Source organism: Sceloporus undulatus, chromosome 2 (assembly GCF_019175285.1).
Source record: "Sceloporus undulatus isolate JIND9_A2432 ecotype Alabama chromosome 2, SceUnd_v1.1, whole genome shotgun sequence".
In the NCBI taxonomy this organism is placed as follows: domain Eukaryota; kingdom Metazoa; phylum Chordata; class Lepidosauria; order Squamata; family Phrynosomatidae; genus Sceloporus; species Sceloporus undulatus.
In genome coordinates, this window is record NC_056523.1 from 181,177,021 (window position 1) to 181,193,264 (window position 16,244).

General features: G+C 43.3%; 1 protein-coding gene across 3 annotated transcripts in view; it reads right to left on the minus strand.

Moving 5' to 3' along the window:
- The window catches only part of TNS2 (tensin 2), a 156,137-nt gene that overhangs the window by 103,044 nt on the left and 36,849 nt on the right, over positions 1-16,244 (minus strand). Inside the window, exons 1-2 of one of the 3 annotated variants that reach the window (XM_042455684.1) lie at positions 15,466-15,573; positions 15,172-15,312 (exon numbers count right to left, since the gene is read on the minus strand). The exons of 1 other annotated variant lie outside the window; for it this stretch is intronic. In XM_042455684.1, coding sequence (XP_042311618.1) covers positions 15,172-15,177 — 6 coding nt within the window. In that variant the 5' untranslated portion in view covers positions 15,178-15,312; positions 15,466-15,573. Of the gene's footprint in view, positions 1-15,171; positions 15,354-15,465; positions 15,574-16,244 lie in introns of those variants that run through there. One more of the 3 variants, XM_042455683.1, reaches the window with a different exon arrangement.

The following is a 16,244-nucleotide window of genomic DNA, read 5'->3' on the forward strand; positions in this document are numbered from 1 at the left end:
ACTCTGTGCCTAAAGATTGGGTCGGCCTTGGAGCCTAATATAATGCTCCACTGAGAAAGCCAAACATTACAGTGGGCCCTTGGTATCTGCTGGGATTTGGTTCCAAGACTTCCCGTGGATACCAAAATCTGTGAATGTTCAAGTACCATTAAATACAGTGGTGTAGTGCAATGGTGTCCCTTATATAAAATGGCAAAATGATGGTTTGCCATGGATGATTGAATGTGTGGATAAATAATCTGTGGATACATAGAGCTAACTGTATTTTTCTTTTTTAAAAAGGAAAGGAAAAAAGAGGTGCCACACCTCCCAGTGAGAGAGTTGGCCATTTCTATGTTTCCAAGGTTCTCTGGAGGTCTGTTTCTAAAGAAAAAGAACAGTTTGTGGGTGGGTATTGAAGTGAGTCAGACCAGAGTTGCTTGGAGGAAGCCAGGCCTCTCTGCTGAGCTGGGTCTGATGCAGTTAGTATGGGATATTTCAGTGTTCCCTAATCTTTGGTCCTCAGCTCCCATAATTCTTGGTTGTTGGCCAAATTGGCTGGGATGTCTGGAAGCTAAAAACCACTGGTAGATTATGTGGTTACAAAGCATATCTTGTCTATACTGGCCTAGGGCATTCTCCATTACATAACCAATGGCAGCATATTGGCACTACAAAGTTTTCCAATAATTTGTTCCAACACTAACCTTTCCTCTCTCCCTGTCTGTCCAAGTTTCCCCTCTCTCTTTTTTTCCTTCTTTCAACCACACACAAATAAAATAAAGCAGACTGATGATTATCTTTCCAAGATTCCAGCCTATAGAAGTATAGTTGGCCCTCGACATTTGCGACTTTGACTTTTGCAGATTTGAGTATTCACTGATTTGATTAGTATGTTCTCTCTAGGAATCTCTAGCTCCTCCAACACAATTCCATGGTCAACTTCTGCCAAAAATCATGATGAAAGACCTAGAGCTTTTTAGAGAGAACACTTCTCTAGGCATTTGTATGTCCTACAGGCTGCAGCACAATTCTATGGTCAGCTTCCAGCCGATGTTAACCACAAAGGAACCCTAGAAGCCCTAGAAATTCCTAGAGAGAAGTTTTCTGAGATTAAAAAATAGTGTGTTTTATTTGTGGTTTTTCTACTTTCATAGGGGTCCTGTGCACCTAACCCCAGTGAATGTGGAGGGTCCACTGTACGTGCATTGTGCTGGAGATCCTATGTAAAGCCTGTCAAAGAATATATTCCATGTTTTCCCCCCAAACAGATCAAGCTGCCACTAGAACAGCCTTCACCAAAAACATAGCCAGTGCTGTATTTATTCCATGATTTCCACCTATAAGGACAGAATTTGCTATTGGCTCCCTGATTCAGCATTTTGACAAGGTTAGGTTTAGGGTGGTTTTTAAAAGCAAGTTTCTAGCCTCACAAATACGTGTGGGGATGCTTGAAGAAATTGTAAGATGCCACAAAAGGGTCAAGCAGAACTTCAGCTAGTAAGGAGAAACTGTTATGGTGTCATGCAGACCTCCTTGTGCATTCTTTCAGCAAGCAGGGACAGAATAATAAAGTATGCCTCCTAAGCACACATGCTTGAAATTGGTTTGTTGCATAATTCACATGCAGGTGACAGAGGTGAAGCTACTGGGTGAATCCTAAGCACAGCCTCTTCCCACAAAAAGGTTTCAAAAGTGTGATGAGAGGCGATCGGCTTAGAGAGGCACCCTAGGGGGCTCTGAACATCCTTCCAGTGAGCACCCATTTTTTTTGCTGTATGCATTCAAGGCGGTTTTGACTTATGGCAACCCAAAGGCAAAAACCTGTCACAGGGTTTTCTGGTGCTGAGAGTGTGTGACTTGCCCAAGATCACCCAGTAGGTTTCCATGGCTGAGTGGGGGTTCAAACCCTGGTCTCCAGAGTCATAGTCCAAAGCTCAAACCATTATGCCATGCTGGCTCGAGAACCCATAATAGTGACTAAATAAATACAGTACAGGATTTTTATATGGAAGAGGTTTGCACATAAGCATATCCATAATCTAGTTAGGATGACTGTCCTACCTCCCAGCTTAGAGGGAAAGGTGAGAAGTATTTAAAAAAAGAAAAGTAAGGAGCTATTTGGAAGAGTTACAAAAAACAACAAGAGCATACCCACCCAGTATTTCACTATTGGGTGGAAACTGAGGCACACATGGCAAAGCAACACCAGTGTGTAATCAAGATCACAAACGTTATGAGGAAGAACACACAAATTAGGAGAGGCTGATGCAGTTTGCTTTTGTCTAAGACAACAGCGATGGACAAGGCTCCACCTGCTTCTCTCCTCTCCCTCCTGCTTAGTTAATTGAGAGCAACTGAAGGAAGCCTGGAGGAAAAAGGAAAGGTGGGAGGAAGAGAGAGAAACTGGGACATTTTGAAAGCAGCTGAAAAACTAGAATGACACAAAATGACACACAATCTGGCTGTCCCTGTCATGATGAGACATTTGGAGGGAATTCAACACAATTTGTATTTAAATACTGCTTAGTATAATCTCTTCACAAAACAAGGGGTATTTAGAAGCATTATAGAAGTCCTATCTGGAGGACACAAACCCACCCCACATGACAACTCTCAACCAATTCCTAAGTTGTCACTTTAGACACAAGAGAGCCATTTGGACAAAGAGGGAACAGTAGAAATCAGACCTTCTGGTGCAATGGAATGGTCACCCTCTCCTCCAAAACTTGTTGCCAACCAGCAGTGTAGACAAATCATTGTGTAAGCATCACACTGGGATGCATGGTTCTCAGCTGCTGCTAGCTGTAAGCATGCAGCGGCACTGTCATATGATGCCATTCATGCACTGACCATGTCTTTTTCTTTGAGAGAAGGACATTTCATCTTGGAAGTACCTTCCATCTAAACAGACTCCAACTTTCTGGGCAGGGGAAGGAAAAGACAGGGGGAAAATACAGTTTGAGTTCCCCCAGCAAACTAATGGAGGCTTTGTGTGCCATCCCTTGCATTAAGACTATGGCTGCTGCGACATTCAGGAAACTACCCATTCTTGTTTTCAAAAATGATGTGACCCACAAAAAGCGTGTGTGTGGGGGGGGGGATCAAACCAATGCTCCTCATAAGGTGATGTTGAAGGGAGCAGGTGAGGACCTCACCCATTTAGAAAGGTGTCAAAGGCAGTTGGGGAGGGGGGAAATGCCAGCACATCAGAGGCCAAAGCAGCTGTTCCAAGCAATAACTGGGAATGAGTCAAAGTAGTTCATCCACCAGTAGTTGCCACCTGTTGTGGTACAGAAATGGCAGCTGATGCTTCAAGCCTTATCCAATGCCAGGGGTGTGATTTGCAGGGTGGGTCAGTTGCACATTTTTGGTTTTGATGTTCTGGGTGCTTCCAGATGAGGCAGACACTCTTCCTTTTACATGGAATTTTATGGGCGGTTTGGATAATGTTGGTTCTATACAGACAGAGCAAAATAAATCTGCTTTGGGTCACTTTGGAGGTATGCTGTTTAAAAGATGCATGCGTCCTAAGAGTCTGGAAGCGGCACCAAAGCCACGATCCAGTCCTAAGGACTAGGGTGCATCACTTAAACAGCATACCTCCAAAGTGACCCGAAGCAGCTTTATTTTGGCAGTCTGTATGGGTCCATTACAACTTTTCATTTCTTACTCATTCTTCTGTCCTCCCCCCCCCCCCCCACGCACACACACAGAAAATCCACTGAGAAAGGAAAATGGAATAGCTGGGTAATAAATTGTGACTGGTAGCCTTAGGAGGGGTCTGTTGGGAATCTTCAGAGGGAAGCAATGACAACCTTTTGAACAAATCTTATCACAAAAACATGTACCGACACCAAAGCAAGTAAAGAGTCACTGGCATGTACGGATAACACTACCAGGTTTGCAGAACAAAACTCTCCTTGGTGACCTTTCAAATGAAATCTTCATCTCACGAGCTCCCTGCCTTAGCCATACAATTTCAATGAGGGGTCTAAATGACACCATTTCCAATTTGTAACATCACCAAATTTTTCTTCCAGCAGTTTTCTTGCCAAGAAAAAGTTAAGTTGAAAAAGGCTGGGCAGTGGTTAGAACTAAGTCCCATCCATTTGAAAGACATGTGGGAATTGTGTGGCAACTTCCAGCATTCCTCACTCATGGCTGTGCTGGCTAGGGCTGCTGGGAGCTGTAGTTCAACAGTATTTGGAGGGCTGCATAATTTCCACTTTTGATCTTGAAGCACCCTAATGATATCTTTTAATTTTAGTTTTGCCTATTCTTTTTCAATTTGGTATTAATTCAAGTACTATTCAAGCTGTTATTTGTCAGTTTGGTTCTCTGAGCTCTTTATATTTACTCTTAGTTTGAGTATTTATTTGATTGTTTTCACTGAGGCAGGGTTATTGATATTCTTTATGCTTGTTGATGTATATTGCACATTGTCAGCTGCTTGGAGCACTGCCCTTGGAGGGGGAAAAACAGGACAGAAGCTTTCTTACTTTTTTAAAAAATGCAGTTGTCCCTAACAAGTACCTCATTCTCCTTGGCAATCCATATGTTTGGCTCAATAAAAAGTACTATTGTTATACATTTAAAAGCGATTGAATGATTTTTTTAAGAGTGCCTGTTTCCGAGACTCAAAAGAGTTGGAAGAGACCATTCTGTACAGATATAATGGTCATTAAAAAGGTAATGCATCTAAAAAAAGATTTTGAAAAATGCAATAAAAATTCCTAAAATACATTGTTGCTAGGATGGTCCACCATTGGACATCTAGTGGGTCCCAGAACAGCTCTTTGAACCTTACTGCCATATAGCATACTGTCCAGCTACCCTGATTTGGCAGGGACAGTCCCAGTTTTTCAGCTGTTTTAAGATGTCCCAGTTTCTCTCTCCTGCTCTATTTTCCAGCCCAGCTTACTTCAATTGCTGCAAACTGAGGTCAAAGTACAAAAATAGTTTGTACTCAGTTAACTTGGGGGGGGGGGGGAAGAGAAGGAGCAAAATCTTGCCCTTCCCTGTAAGCTCAGGCAAAATCAAACTGCTGCAGCATCTTCTAGTTTGTCTGTTCATCCTCATTAATAATAATAAGAATTTAAAATGATGACAAACTTTCACTTGAATAAAATCAAATTCCTGGGAATAAATCTGACAAAAAACAACTCAGAACTTTATAAGAACAATACTTTTAACCACCTTGACCACACTCTGATGTTGTTCTGGCACATGTGTCCTTGTTTTCTTCTATGAAATATTGGAGGGTATGATATTGTGGTCTGAAATACTGCTTTTCATGGTTTCTAGAGTGGGAATGTATGTATCCAGGACCACAGCTTGCCACATTGCTTCTCTTCTTGAAGTGTGGAAAGGTAACAAGAGACAACACAATACCTTATATTAATAATAAGGTTGCAGTAGGATATTTTTTCTTTGTTATTTTAAAGAACCAGCCATTCCTCCCCAGCCTGAAGCCCTCTAGATGTGCTACTACAACTTGTATATCCCCAATCAGGATGGCCATGAGCTCTTTTGGCAGGGAATGATGGGGTTGCTGTCCATTATACCTGGAAGTCATCAGGTTGGGGAAGGCAGCCTTATGACTACGCAATGCTAGGTTGAAATCTATGGGGGCACCGCTTGGGAAAATAAAGAATCAGAGGGATTCTTCTGCTGCTGCATAGCTTTTCCAGTAGCTGAAATCACTGATGCAGGAGTCTTGGGCTCCATTTTCAAGTTGGCTCTCATTTCCTTCCTATCCCTTTCTGAGTCAGAGTGATGGCAAAGGAAATCTGCCAGGGCTTAGCAAAGTCAGCTTACTTCCAACCGATACAGTGTTAGTTGGGGAAGGCAGGATCTATGGGAAGAAATGCCAACAGGGACACAAGGGGGGGGGGCAGTAGAATCATGGAATTTTAGAGCTGGGAGGGACCATAAGGGCCACCTAGTCCAACTCCCTACCATACAGGAATACATAACTATGGCATTCGTGAAATATTCTCATTCAACCTCTGCTTTTAAAGACCTCCAAACATGCAGAGTCTACCACCCTCCAAGGCAGTCCGTTCCACAGTCAAACAGTCCTTACAATAGAGAAGTCTTTCCTAATGTTTAGGTGAAATCTCTTTTCTTGTACACTCACGTACACTCACTTACCCTTGTTGACTCCTTTTCCATCATGATATTCTGACTTACCACTGGATTCGTCTATGGCTGAAATGTTTGCAAAGTGAACTTCAGTGTGATCAAATGACACAGTCCAGCAGCTGGCCTTTTGATAAGTGTGTATGAGACCATCTGCCCCTCCCTTTCTCTTTCTCTCTTCGCAGAGAGAGAGAGAGAGAGAACTGACAAAATGCCATTCATTAATTCATTCATTATGTAAAAGATTTCTGTCACACCCTGCATCATAAGATCTTATGGCAGCATGAGATTAAAATCAATTTTAAAGAATACAAAAACTAAAACAGTAGAGAATAACTTAAGACTGAACACATATTAAACAATTTAACAAGATAAAGCAGTTTCAAAACCAAGCACTTGCATAGATTTGGATTACTAGGTCCCAAAGGCTTTCATAACTTCATTAGAATGGAGTGTAGATTTGGTGTGTCCATGTAGTCAGTGACATGCCAAATGGGCCACTTGCCATCTTTCACCTTTCCCCATGCAGTGAACCCCAAATGTCAGAGCTAGAAAGCAGGTTTTTCCCTTCTCCCACCCAAGCATGGTCAAGAATGATGGCCAGCTCTTCATTTCCTTTAGAAAAATTAAAGGTGGACACTTGAGGACAATGCTGTTGTTGTTGCACTGGTGGAGATTACTTGTCCAGTTCCTGCAGAGAAGAACCAAATGTAGCAGGAGACCAGAGCAATACAGAAGGTCTGTATCTCACAAGTTCTCTCTGCTCACCTCTTCATTCCAGAAATTAGTAGAAAAATTTGTTCAATGATAGTGGAGCTCATCTCACGGGGGTCTCAATCTCATCTCAGTGCAGTGTTGGACTGAAATTAGGAGATCCAGATTGAAATCCCCAACAAGCCATGAAACTCACTGAATGATGCTGGGCCAGTCATTCTCTGTCAGTGAGGCCTATTCAAAGGGTAAGTGTTGTTCTGAGGATAAAGAGTGTGCAGGGGAACCTAGTATAATCTTCCACTAACTGGTGAAAAGACAGGACATAAATGTAACTAATCTACACTAATAAAGGCGTGTGTGTCCATGCATGTGTCTTTGACATAACTCCAAGATGATGAAACCTAGACGCTGTAACTTGGCACGCACACTAAGTGGGCCCTACAGGTGTGCGCCTTTGGATTATTTGGCTTTCTAAATTGATTACTGTACTTAATTTAGCCTTCTGGCTTGCAGTTCCATCTTCAGTCACTAGGTGACAGACATCCCTAAGGACCATAAGAGAAACTGCAGTCAGGCAGGACACAGTCATTTCTCTAGAGGCTTCTAGACAGCTTCACGTGGACCAGCAGCATGACAGGGACAACAATATGTAGGCTTTCTCTTTGCTGGGCTCCCCAAATCTTCAAAGAGTTGAGAGAGACAGAATGAAAGAGAGTGAATCTTCTTATCTGGTAAAGAGCTGGGTGGGTAGGAGAGTGAGTGAAAGGAAAAGCTGAACAAGCACTTTGTTGTTGTGGTATGCTTTCAAGTCATTTCTTACCTATGGTGATTCTAAGGCAAACCTATCATGGGGTTTTCTTGGCCAATCAGGGAATCAAACTCTGGTGCAACACTCAAAGCACTTGGGGAAAGGAAAAGGAAGACCAGTGAGCAAGAAAAGGGTAGGGAGAAAGAGAAGGAACAGAGTGTAAGAAAAAAGAGCACTGGGTTGATAAAGAACAGCAGGATAGGTGGGTGACTGGGCAGACAACAGGTGAGAAAGAAAATATAGAAGGGCAAGAAAGAGGGATCCCTACTAAGGGATGTGAGTAGGAGACTAAAGGATTTTTAAGCTGCACCAAGCAGGTTACTTCAACTGGTTATGCTTAGATACAATATTTTAAAATGACCATTAACTTTAACAGTGTTATCCTGCCCTGTGGATATGTTATTGACCATTGATATAAAACTGATCCATGGCAAAGGCAGACACAACTCCTCTCTTCACATAAAGATCTTAATCTGTAATAATCAAAACTAAAATTACTTGCATTGTTCACTCTCTCAACTCTGTAACAAGAACACCAGCAACACGTTGCCTCCTAAATCAGATGGAGCTGATAAACAACCATAGCATTAAAACACACACACACACAACCTCCATCATTTTCAACTTTAAATAAAAGTGAAACTTGACCAGTGTAGACTTTTCAGTAAATCAGCCAGGACAAGGAGGAAATAATAGAGCTTCCTAGGAAAACTTCATGTTCCCTTCCAAGCAAGCAAGCCAAGACTGGCAGCACAGCTTAGGACCTGCAGCAACACAATTTTGAAAACTGTCCTTTCAAAAGAGACAGAAGACAGTTATTCAAGAAATGCACACATAAATTTGATCAGTAGATTAGATATACAAGACAGACATTCTTCCTGGGGCCTGGAGCAGTCTGTTGTCCTGTGACTAGTTGGTTCACCCAATGCTGAGCACCATGAGAAGTCATACAGACTGCCCTTATGCTCCCATATGCTTCCATGAATGGGGCAAGAGCACATTGTTATCAATGGGAGCTCATCCCCCTGACCAGTTTATTGTCTATGCCCTGGCCCATGTGCCTGCCCATCATAGTCATGTTCACCTGGCAACTAGCCTAGGGTGCTGCAATTTCACTGCCGTGACACTTTTGCTTTTTTTTGTACATGGAACTGAGGGATCATGCGCTTCTTATTGGTAGTGCTGAAAACAATTAGAGCAGCCTTGTAAACAAGCCCATTAAAGTTATTTGCCTGCAAACACACATACACACTAGCTTGCCAGGGAGTGGGAGAAGAGGGGGGAAAAGGTGTATCTCAATGACAGGTACAGAGCAGGGAGGGATGCTTCATCCCTTTTCTCTGAGTCTGTTTAGTCACTGCACAGAATTCCTGACTTGGCTAATGCTTTGTTGTTGTTGGGTGCCTTCAAGTTATTTCTGACTTATGGCAACCCTAAGGTGAACCTGTCATGGGGTTTTCTTGTGCAAGATTTGATCAGAGGAGGTTTGCCATTGCCTTTCCGTGAGGCTGAGAGCATGTGACTTGCCCAAAGCCATCCAATGGGTTTCATGACCGAGCTGGGAATCGAACCCTAGTTTCCAGAGTCATAGTCAACACTCAAACCACTATGCTATGCTGGTTCTCAATGCTTAGCTACAAGGCTGAATTCAAAGGTTTACATCGTCCCTCACAATCAGTCTGGCTCGTATATAAGTGCATCTGGAGATACAAGGAGCTTCATGGGAAATACATTGTTCATCTCTTCTCTGACATCCCTGTGAAAATGTGCAGCTTTTGCTGTAATTGACCCTAAAGGTTGTGTAAATAGAGGACTCAAATGTTTTGGAAGCGCCCACCATTCTGGTTCATATGGATTGAGACATGCTTCAAGTTATAATGTGAAGCCCACTCTTTCCCAGCTTGGAATCCTTCAGATGTTTGGGAAAACAAGTATCATAAGCTCCACTCAACATAATCTGTGGTAAGAGATTATAGGCACTGCAGTCAAATTCATCTAGAGGGCATCAGGTTGGAGGAAACATCCAACTACAGGTTTCAAAGATTTCTTGCCACATGACGAGCTGAAAACACCCCACATTGTTAGATACCTTTCAAGTTTTCCCTTCATTTAAAAAACAAAACAAAAATATTTCCTTTTATGTCGGAAGGTGCAGAAGGGCTAAAGGAGAAGCAATACCTTCCTTGCCATTATTGCACAAATGCCCTCATCTGCCAGTAACAGATGCTGCTATGACCTTGCTGGTAAAGTACAGTACATCCCTTCTATCTGTGGGGCTACACTCCTAGATTGATCATGGAAACACAAAACCATGGATAATAGTGAGCACTATTGAACTGAATGACATCTGGAAGACATTGACCATAGAATCATGCTGGAGGACCTAGAGATTCCTAGAGAGAGCACCTCTCTAGCCATTCCTAGATCTTTCTGTGAGACTCTATTGTCAATTTCCACTGGAAGCATACCATAGAATCATGCTGAGGAACATAGAAAATGCCTGGAAAGACATATTTTTTGGATATGAATAAATGAAACCGTGGGTATTAGTCCAGCAGATATCCAGGGGAGGGGGTCATATTGTATATAGTACCTCGCTTTGGTGAAAATGTGGTTCTCTATTTCTTTGGGACTACAACTCTTTAGATTTTTTTACTATTGGCTATACTACTGCTACAGTGTCTGGGAGGTCAAAACTAAAACATCTGGATGGCAAAGTTTCATAACTATGGCCATAAACCACTGTCCACACATACCCTTGCCAACTGTTGCATCTTTGAGCATGAATTGAAAGACCAAATGTGTATCCATATGGCAGTTACAGAAGTTTGATACCACTTTCACTGCCATGGCTTCATCCTTTGGAATCTTGGGATTTGTAGTTTGGGGGAGGGAAACACAAACATTTTCTGTTAGAGAATTCTAGTGTTGTAGATGAATGGAGGGAACTAGAGCTCTCTATGCTAGACAACTCTAGTCCACACCATTCATCTACAACACTTGAGTTCTCTAACAGAGAATGTTAAAGAACTACCTGACCAAACCCTCAAATCCCAGCATTCCATAGGCGTGATGCTTAAAGTGCTATTAAACTGAAATAGCTCTGCAGTGTGGATGCACTCTAGGTCTTACTTTGATTTTTGAAAAACTCCAAAAAGCCTCTTTCCCTCCATCCCACCCAGTTTGTTCCCATGGTCATCAGTGTCAATTGGTGGCTCTGACAGCAATGAGTGAGTGGATCAACTCCAGGCTTTAGTCTGAGGTTCATAGAAGCTATCCAACTTGATGCAGATTTCCCACCGAACTACCAGTCACACTGTTTTATTGGAAGAGCTGTCAGTCCCTAATTTTCTACTAGCCATCATTATCCCACCCCACAAAAAGGGAGGATGAACTCCCCATGGCACAAGCAGTGTTTTCACTACCCCTGGTGGAAACATCAGAGCAGCAACACAAGCAAAAAACTCATTTTCCTTTTATTGATGACCAGTGTTGGCAGCCTAAGGGTTCCAGATCCCATCTGATTCTGAAAGCTAAATAGGATCAAGTCTGGTTAGTCCATGGATGGGAGACCAACAATACGTACTAAGTGCTGCAGGCTATATTTTAGAAGAAAGAACTAGCAAAACCACTTCTGGATATCCCTTTCTTAAGAAAACCCATGAAATTCATGGAATCCTTATAAATCGACAAGTGCCTTGAAGGTGCACACACACATGATGTGAAAGAGGATGCAGGTTAGGTAAACAACCTATTGCTTTTGGAAAGTGTGAATCCACTGAAAGCAAGCAGGCCAAGATTTTGTGGTAAACTGAAGGAGAGTTGGATTCTGTTATGCTTTCCTTTCAGGCCATTGAAGTATCAGAAATCAAACAGGTAAGTACATATGGAAAGGGGAAAGGCCTGCTGCAGGTAGAGTCACCCAGAGGGTGGCAAAGTTACTTTTTAGGCTGCAACTTGAATCATCCCACCAGCCAGCATGGTCACTCACCAGCATAGTAGGGGATGATTGCAGTTGTAGTCCAGAACAATAATTTGGTCATGCTCATATTTGGAGCAATTATTAAGGATTTTCAAGGAAGGAAATGCAAAGGGAGGCTTATTGTTGGACATAAAGAAAACAAAAATAATGACCAATGAGGTTCTACATAAATTCAACCTAGGCAATGAGGAAATCAAAATAGTTAAAGAGTTCCCATACCTAGGATCAAACATTGATCAGAATGGAGACTGCAGCCAAGAAATCAGATGAGGGCTATGAATGGGAAGGGCAGCTATGAAAGAACTACACAAGATCCTGAAGAGTAAAGATATACAACTGTGCACCATGTACGAATGCAACCTCATCACCATGTAGGAGTACAAGAGTTAGTGAGGAAAGCAGACAAGAAGCAAATTAACTCATTTGAGATGTGATGTTGGAGAAGGATGCTGAGGAGACCATGGACTGACAAAAAGACAAACAAATGAGTCCTTGAATAGAACAGGCCTGAACTCTCCTTGGAAGCCAAGATGATTAAACTGAGGCTATTGTACTTTGGCCACATCATGAGAAGATAGGAGTCACTGGAAAAGATGATAATGCTAGGAAAGATAGAAGGCAGTAAAAAAAGAGGAAGATCCTGTGTAAGATGTACAGACTCAATCAGGGAGGCCATGGGTCTGAATCTACAGGACCTAAGTAGGGCAATGAAGGATGGGGGTGGGAGGGCTTGGAGATGTCTCATACACAGTGTCACCTGAGGGCAGCTAACAACAACAACAACGTCATCATTGTAGGTGAGAGACTTTCAATGACCTTCATCCTCCTACTCGTCTCCCATTGCTGACCACTGATGTTTTGCTGCTGCTCATCCTCCTCCACACACTCTCCGGGCTACTTGCTCATCTTCTCCAGGCCAGAGGGCAAGGCAGGCAGGCAAGTTAACATTAAGGCAGGAATCAGTCTGGGGGCCAGGAGCTACTTGGATTGTCAAAACTGAAACAAACAAAAATGCACCCCAAAATGGCTTTTTGAAAACTGGATTTTTAAAATATTAAAACACTGCTGGAGTTTGGCAACGTGTTTAAAAGGTGAAGCTGCTTGGAGCCTTCCTTGAGATGCAGTTCACTCTTTGATTTTAACCATAAAATGTGTGGTCTTGGTAGTCCAGAGGGGTTGAAGGCTACATGGGGGGGGGAGACATCCTGGAAACTACATGTGGCTCCAGGACCACTCTTTGCCTGTTGCTATGTGCCTTCAAACAGCTTCCAAATAATGATGACCCTAAGGTGACCCTTTCACAGGGTTTTCATGGCAAGATTTTTTCAGCGGGGGTTTGCCTTTGCCATTCTCTGAGGCTGAGAAAGTATGACTTGCTCAAAGTCACCATGTGGGTTTCCCTGGCCAAGCAGAGATTTGAACTCTGGTCTCCCAGCGTCCTCATCCAACACTCAAACCACCCAGGCTCTCACTCTTTGCATAACCCTGTGATAAAACAAAAGAGCAGCTGCTGCTCCAGAGGGCTTGTGACCATGAGACTCCTGCCTGGGTTTGGGACTCAGCAAACAAACGAATGAAGAAAAATCTCTGGGCTACTCAGTTCAGCAGATTTATCTGCAAGGCTGAACTCTTTGATTCGGTAATTAGTTCTCAAGAGCCAGTGTTGTGTCTCTGAGTAAGACTCTAAGACCAGGGTTTGAATCTCTGCTTGGCCATGGAAAGCCCACTGGGTGACCTTGGGCAAGTCACACTCTCTCAGCATCAGAGGAAGGCAAAGACAACTCTTCCAACACATCATGACAAGAAAGCCCTGTGATAGGGTTGCCATAAATCAGAAACAATTTGGAAGAAAGCACACAACACACAACAGTAGTTTGCAGCTGCAGAATCCTTCTCCCTTCCATTCAGTTACAGCAGAAGTAGGGAATGTGCATCACTCCTGGTTGGATTTCGGCTCCTGAAATTCCTCACCACTTGCTACACTGGCAGGAGCTGACAGTAGGAGCTTCAGCCTAACCCTTTCTGGAGGGCCACACGTTCCCCAGCCAGGCCTGATATAAGCTGAGCAACAAAGGCGCAGAGATGGAGAAGTGTACTGATCATTCATCAAATCTATATTGGGATATTCTGCATAGATTACTGTCACAATGGGAATGGCTAAGAAAAGGTGACCACCCATCACTTAGTTAACCTAAGCTCATCTTCCACAATGTTTTAAATATTGTGGCTTAGATATCTTAGATATAATAGGATGCTTAGATATCCTACACATAGCATAGTGGAGGTAGGGGCTACAGGTACAGAGCACTTGGACTTTTTCATAATTAGGGGCAATGGTAGCAACAGTGGATTTCGTTTAAGCCTAGTTGCAGACTTAAGAGTAGCTGGGCAGGAGGTTGGGATGAAGTGAAGTTTACCATTGATAATGGATTCTTTTGAGCTATTCTTGATGTAACACAAAATATACTAAGGTGGCCCTGAATGGTCAGTTAAGAGCTATTAGCATTACAAAAGACACACTCCTAGTGGAGATGAACACTGCTAGAATTGATTTGTTGATATGGGCCATCATAGCAGCCTGTATTTTTGGATTCTCCCGGCCCCTTTGAGGCACATGGCTATGGAGACTGGTCGGTTGAGCTCTTGCATTTCAAAACACTGCACTCCTGATACAGTATTCAAAAACGTTACCTTTTCAGACAGCAGCTCTCAGATTTCTCAGCTGGCATGGTCAGCAGCACAGACCATCAGCAGTTTGTATGGTTGTCCTGTCCTTCAAACAGTTACAAACTCTATCAGTCTTCCTGAAGGAAGCTCTCTGGACAGGCTTAGAAGGCAGATTCCTGGCCAAATGAATTCATGGTCAGATCTAGTATAGCTGCACTTATGTCAGGCATGGGTAACACATGGACCATCAAAGGCTGCTGGACTGCAATTCCCATCCTTCCAACCAGCAAAACCAATGGTGGGTATTGCAATCCAGCATCAGAGTTGCACAATTTCTGCATATGAGATGGGGAACGAGCAGCTAATGCCCTACAGAACCATGTTGGGCAGCTTGAACAATTTTTAAAATATTGTTCATAGAATCCTAGAATTGGAAGAGACCCCAAGGGCCATCCAGTCCAAACTCCTGCTATATTAAAATAAAGTCCCAAAATTGTAGCAGAAACCAGGTGTGCAATGGTTCCTTGAGCCCCAAAAGAGCCATCTTCCCATCTCAACTCCAGTCGGCACAACTGCACTGTCTCTCTCATGCTAAGCTTTGGAAAAGTTCCTTTTTGGACTCTGGCTCCTCCTTCTCCCCCAAAGCCCATTCATCCCTTCCAATGCCTCATCTGAAAATACATCCTAACCAAAACCCCAAACCTCCTGCCTCTCCTTCCCCTGCCTAAAAAGAAAGAGAAAAGCTTTCCCTACCAATGCAGCCAAGGGCAGGGCTGTCCATCCTAACCAGCTGTCCCTAAAGACAGCACAGGGTGTCAAAAGACAAAGCAAAAAAGAAACAGAGGGGAAAGTCCCCAAGGATTTTTTCCAAGCTTACCTTCATGATCCTGATTCCTTGGCGGCCTTATGCCCTGCCTTGGGAGCTGGCATCTCAGCACTCCTCAAAGCTGGTAGAGGCAGACCCTGAGCTGGCCTCCATCTCAAGGCACTTTCCCTTATCCTTGCTGGCAGGCAAGAACTGAGAAGCAACAGGGAAACTAAGCCTGAGCTCTCTGGGCTGTGAGCAGAAGCACACCCTCCCTTTTTCTTTCTCTTCTCTCTCTCCCTCCCTTCCTTCCTCTTCTTCCCTCCCTCTTTTTCCCAGAGATTTTTCCCAGCCCCTTTCCCTTACCCTCCTGAAGCAGGGAATAGCCACCCAGTTGCATTTCCTGCTGAAGGCATAAAATCTCCTAAAAGAGAGTGTTGGAGAGGAAAGGCAGAGCAGAGGAAGAGAGAGCCTGGGGTTTACCAAGTTATCAGCAGCTGCAAAAAGTGGGGTTGCAAGAGAACTGGGTTGACATGACAGGGGATATGTCATGTATGGTCCATAAACCCATGCAAGCCCTGGGCAGGGCTGCCCTTCCTCCTAACTAGATAGTGCTTAAAGGGTTTGGAGACATGCCTGGCCATGGCTGGGAAGCACTTTCCTCTTATTTGGAATCTGACTGCTTGATCATTCTAACACAAGCGCAAAACAGCCCACTCCTTTCCCCCCTCCTCACTTTAACCTGGTGCTCGCTAGATATTTTGGATGACAACTCCCAGCATTCACCACTATTCGTTAGGGGTCGATGGGTGTTAAACTCTGAAAGATCTGGATAGAAAGCAGGAAGGGTGGTGGAGGAGAAATGTGACAGCAGCTTTAAGACAAACTGGTTTTTATTTTCACATGGGCTTTCGGGGCTATCTACACTGTAGAGATAAGGCACTTTCTTGCAATATGACAGATTTCCATTTTAGCAAGGGAAAAGATGGGTACAATAGGATGACCTCATGGTAGGGAGTAAGTGACTATATTTGTTGTGAAGGAGAAGAGAGAACTAAACATGACAATACCATTCTCAGTCACCTCATGATGTACATAATACACTTGCCCCTCCACAATTGCGGCTTTGACTTTTACTGATTTGA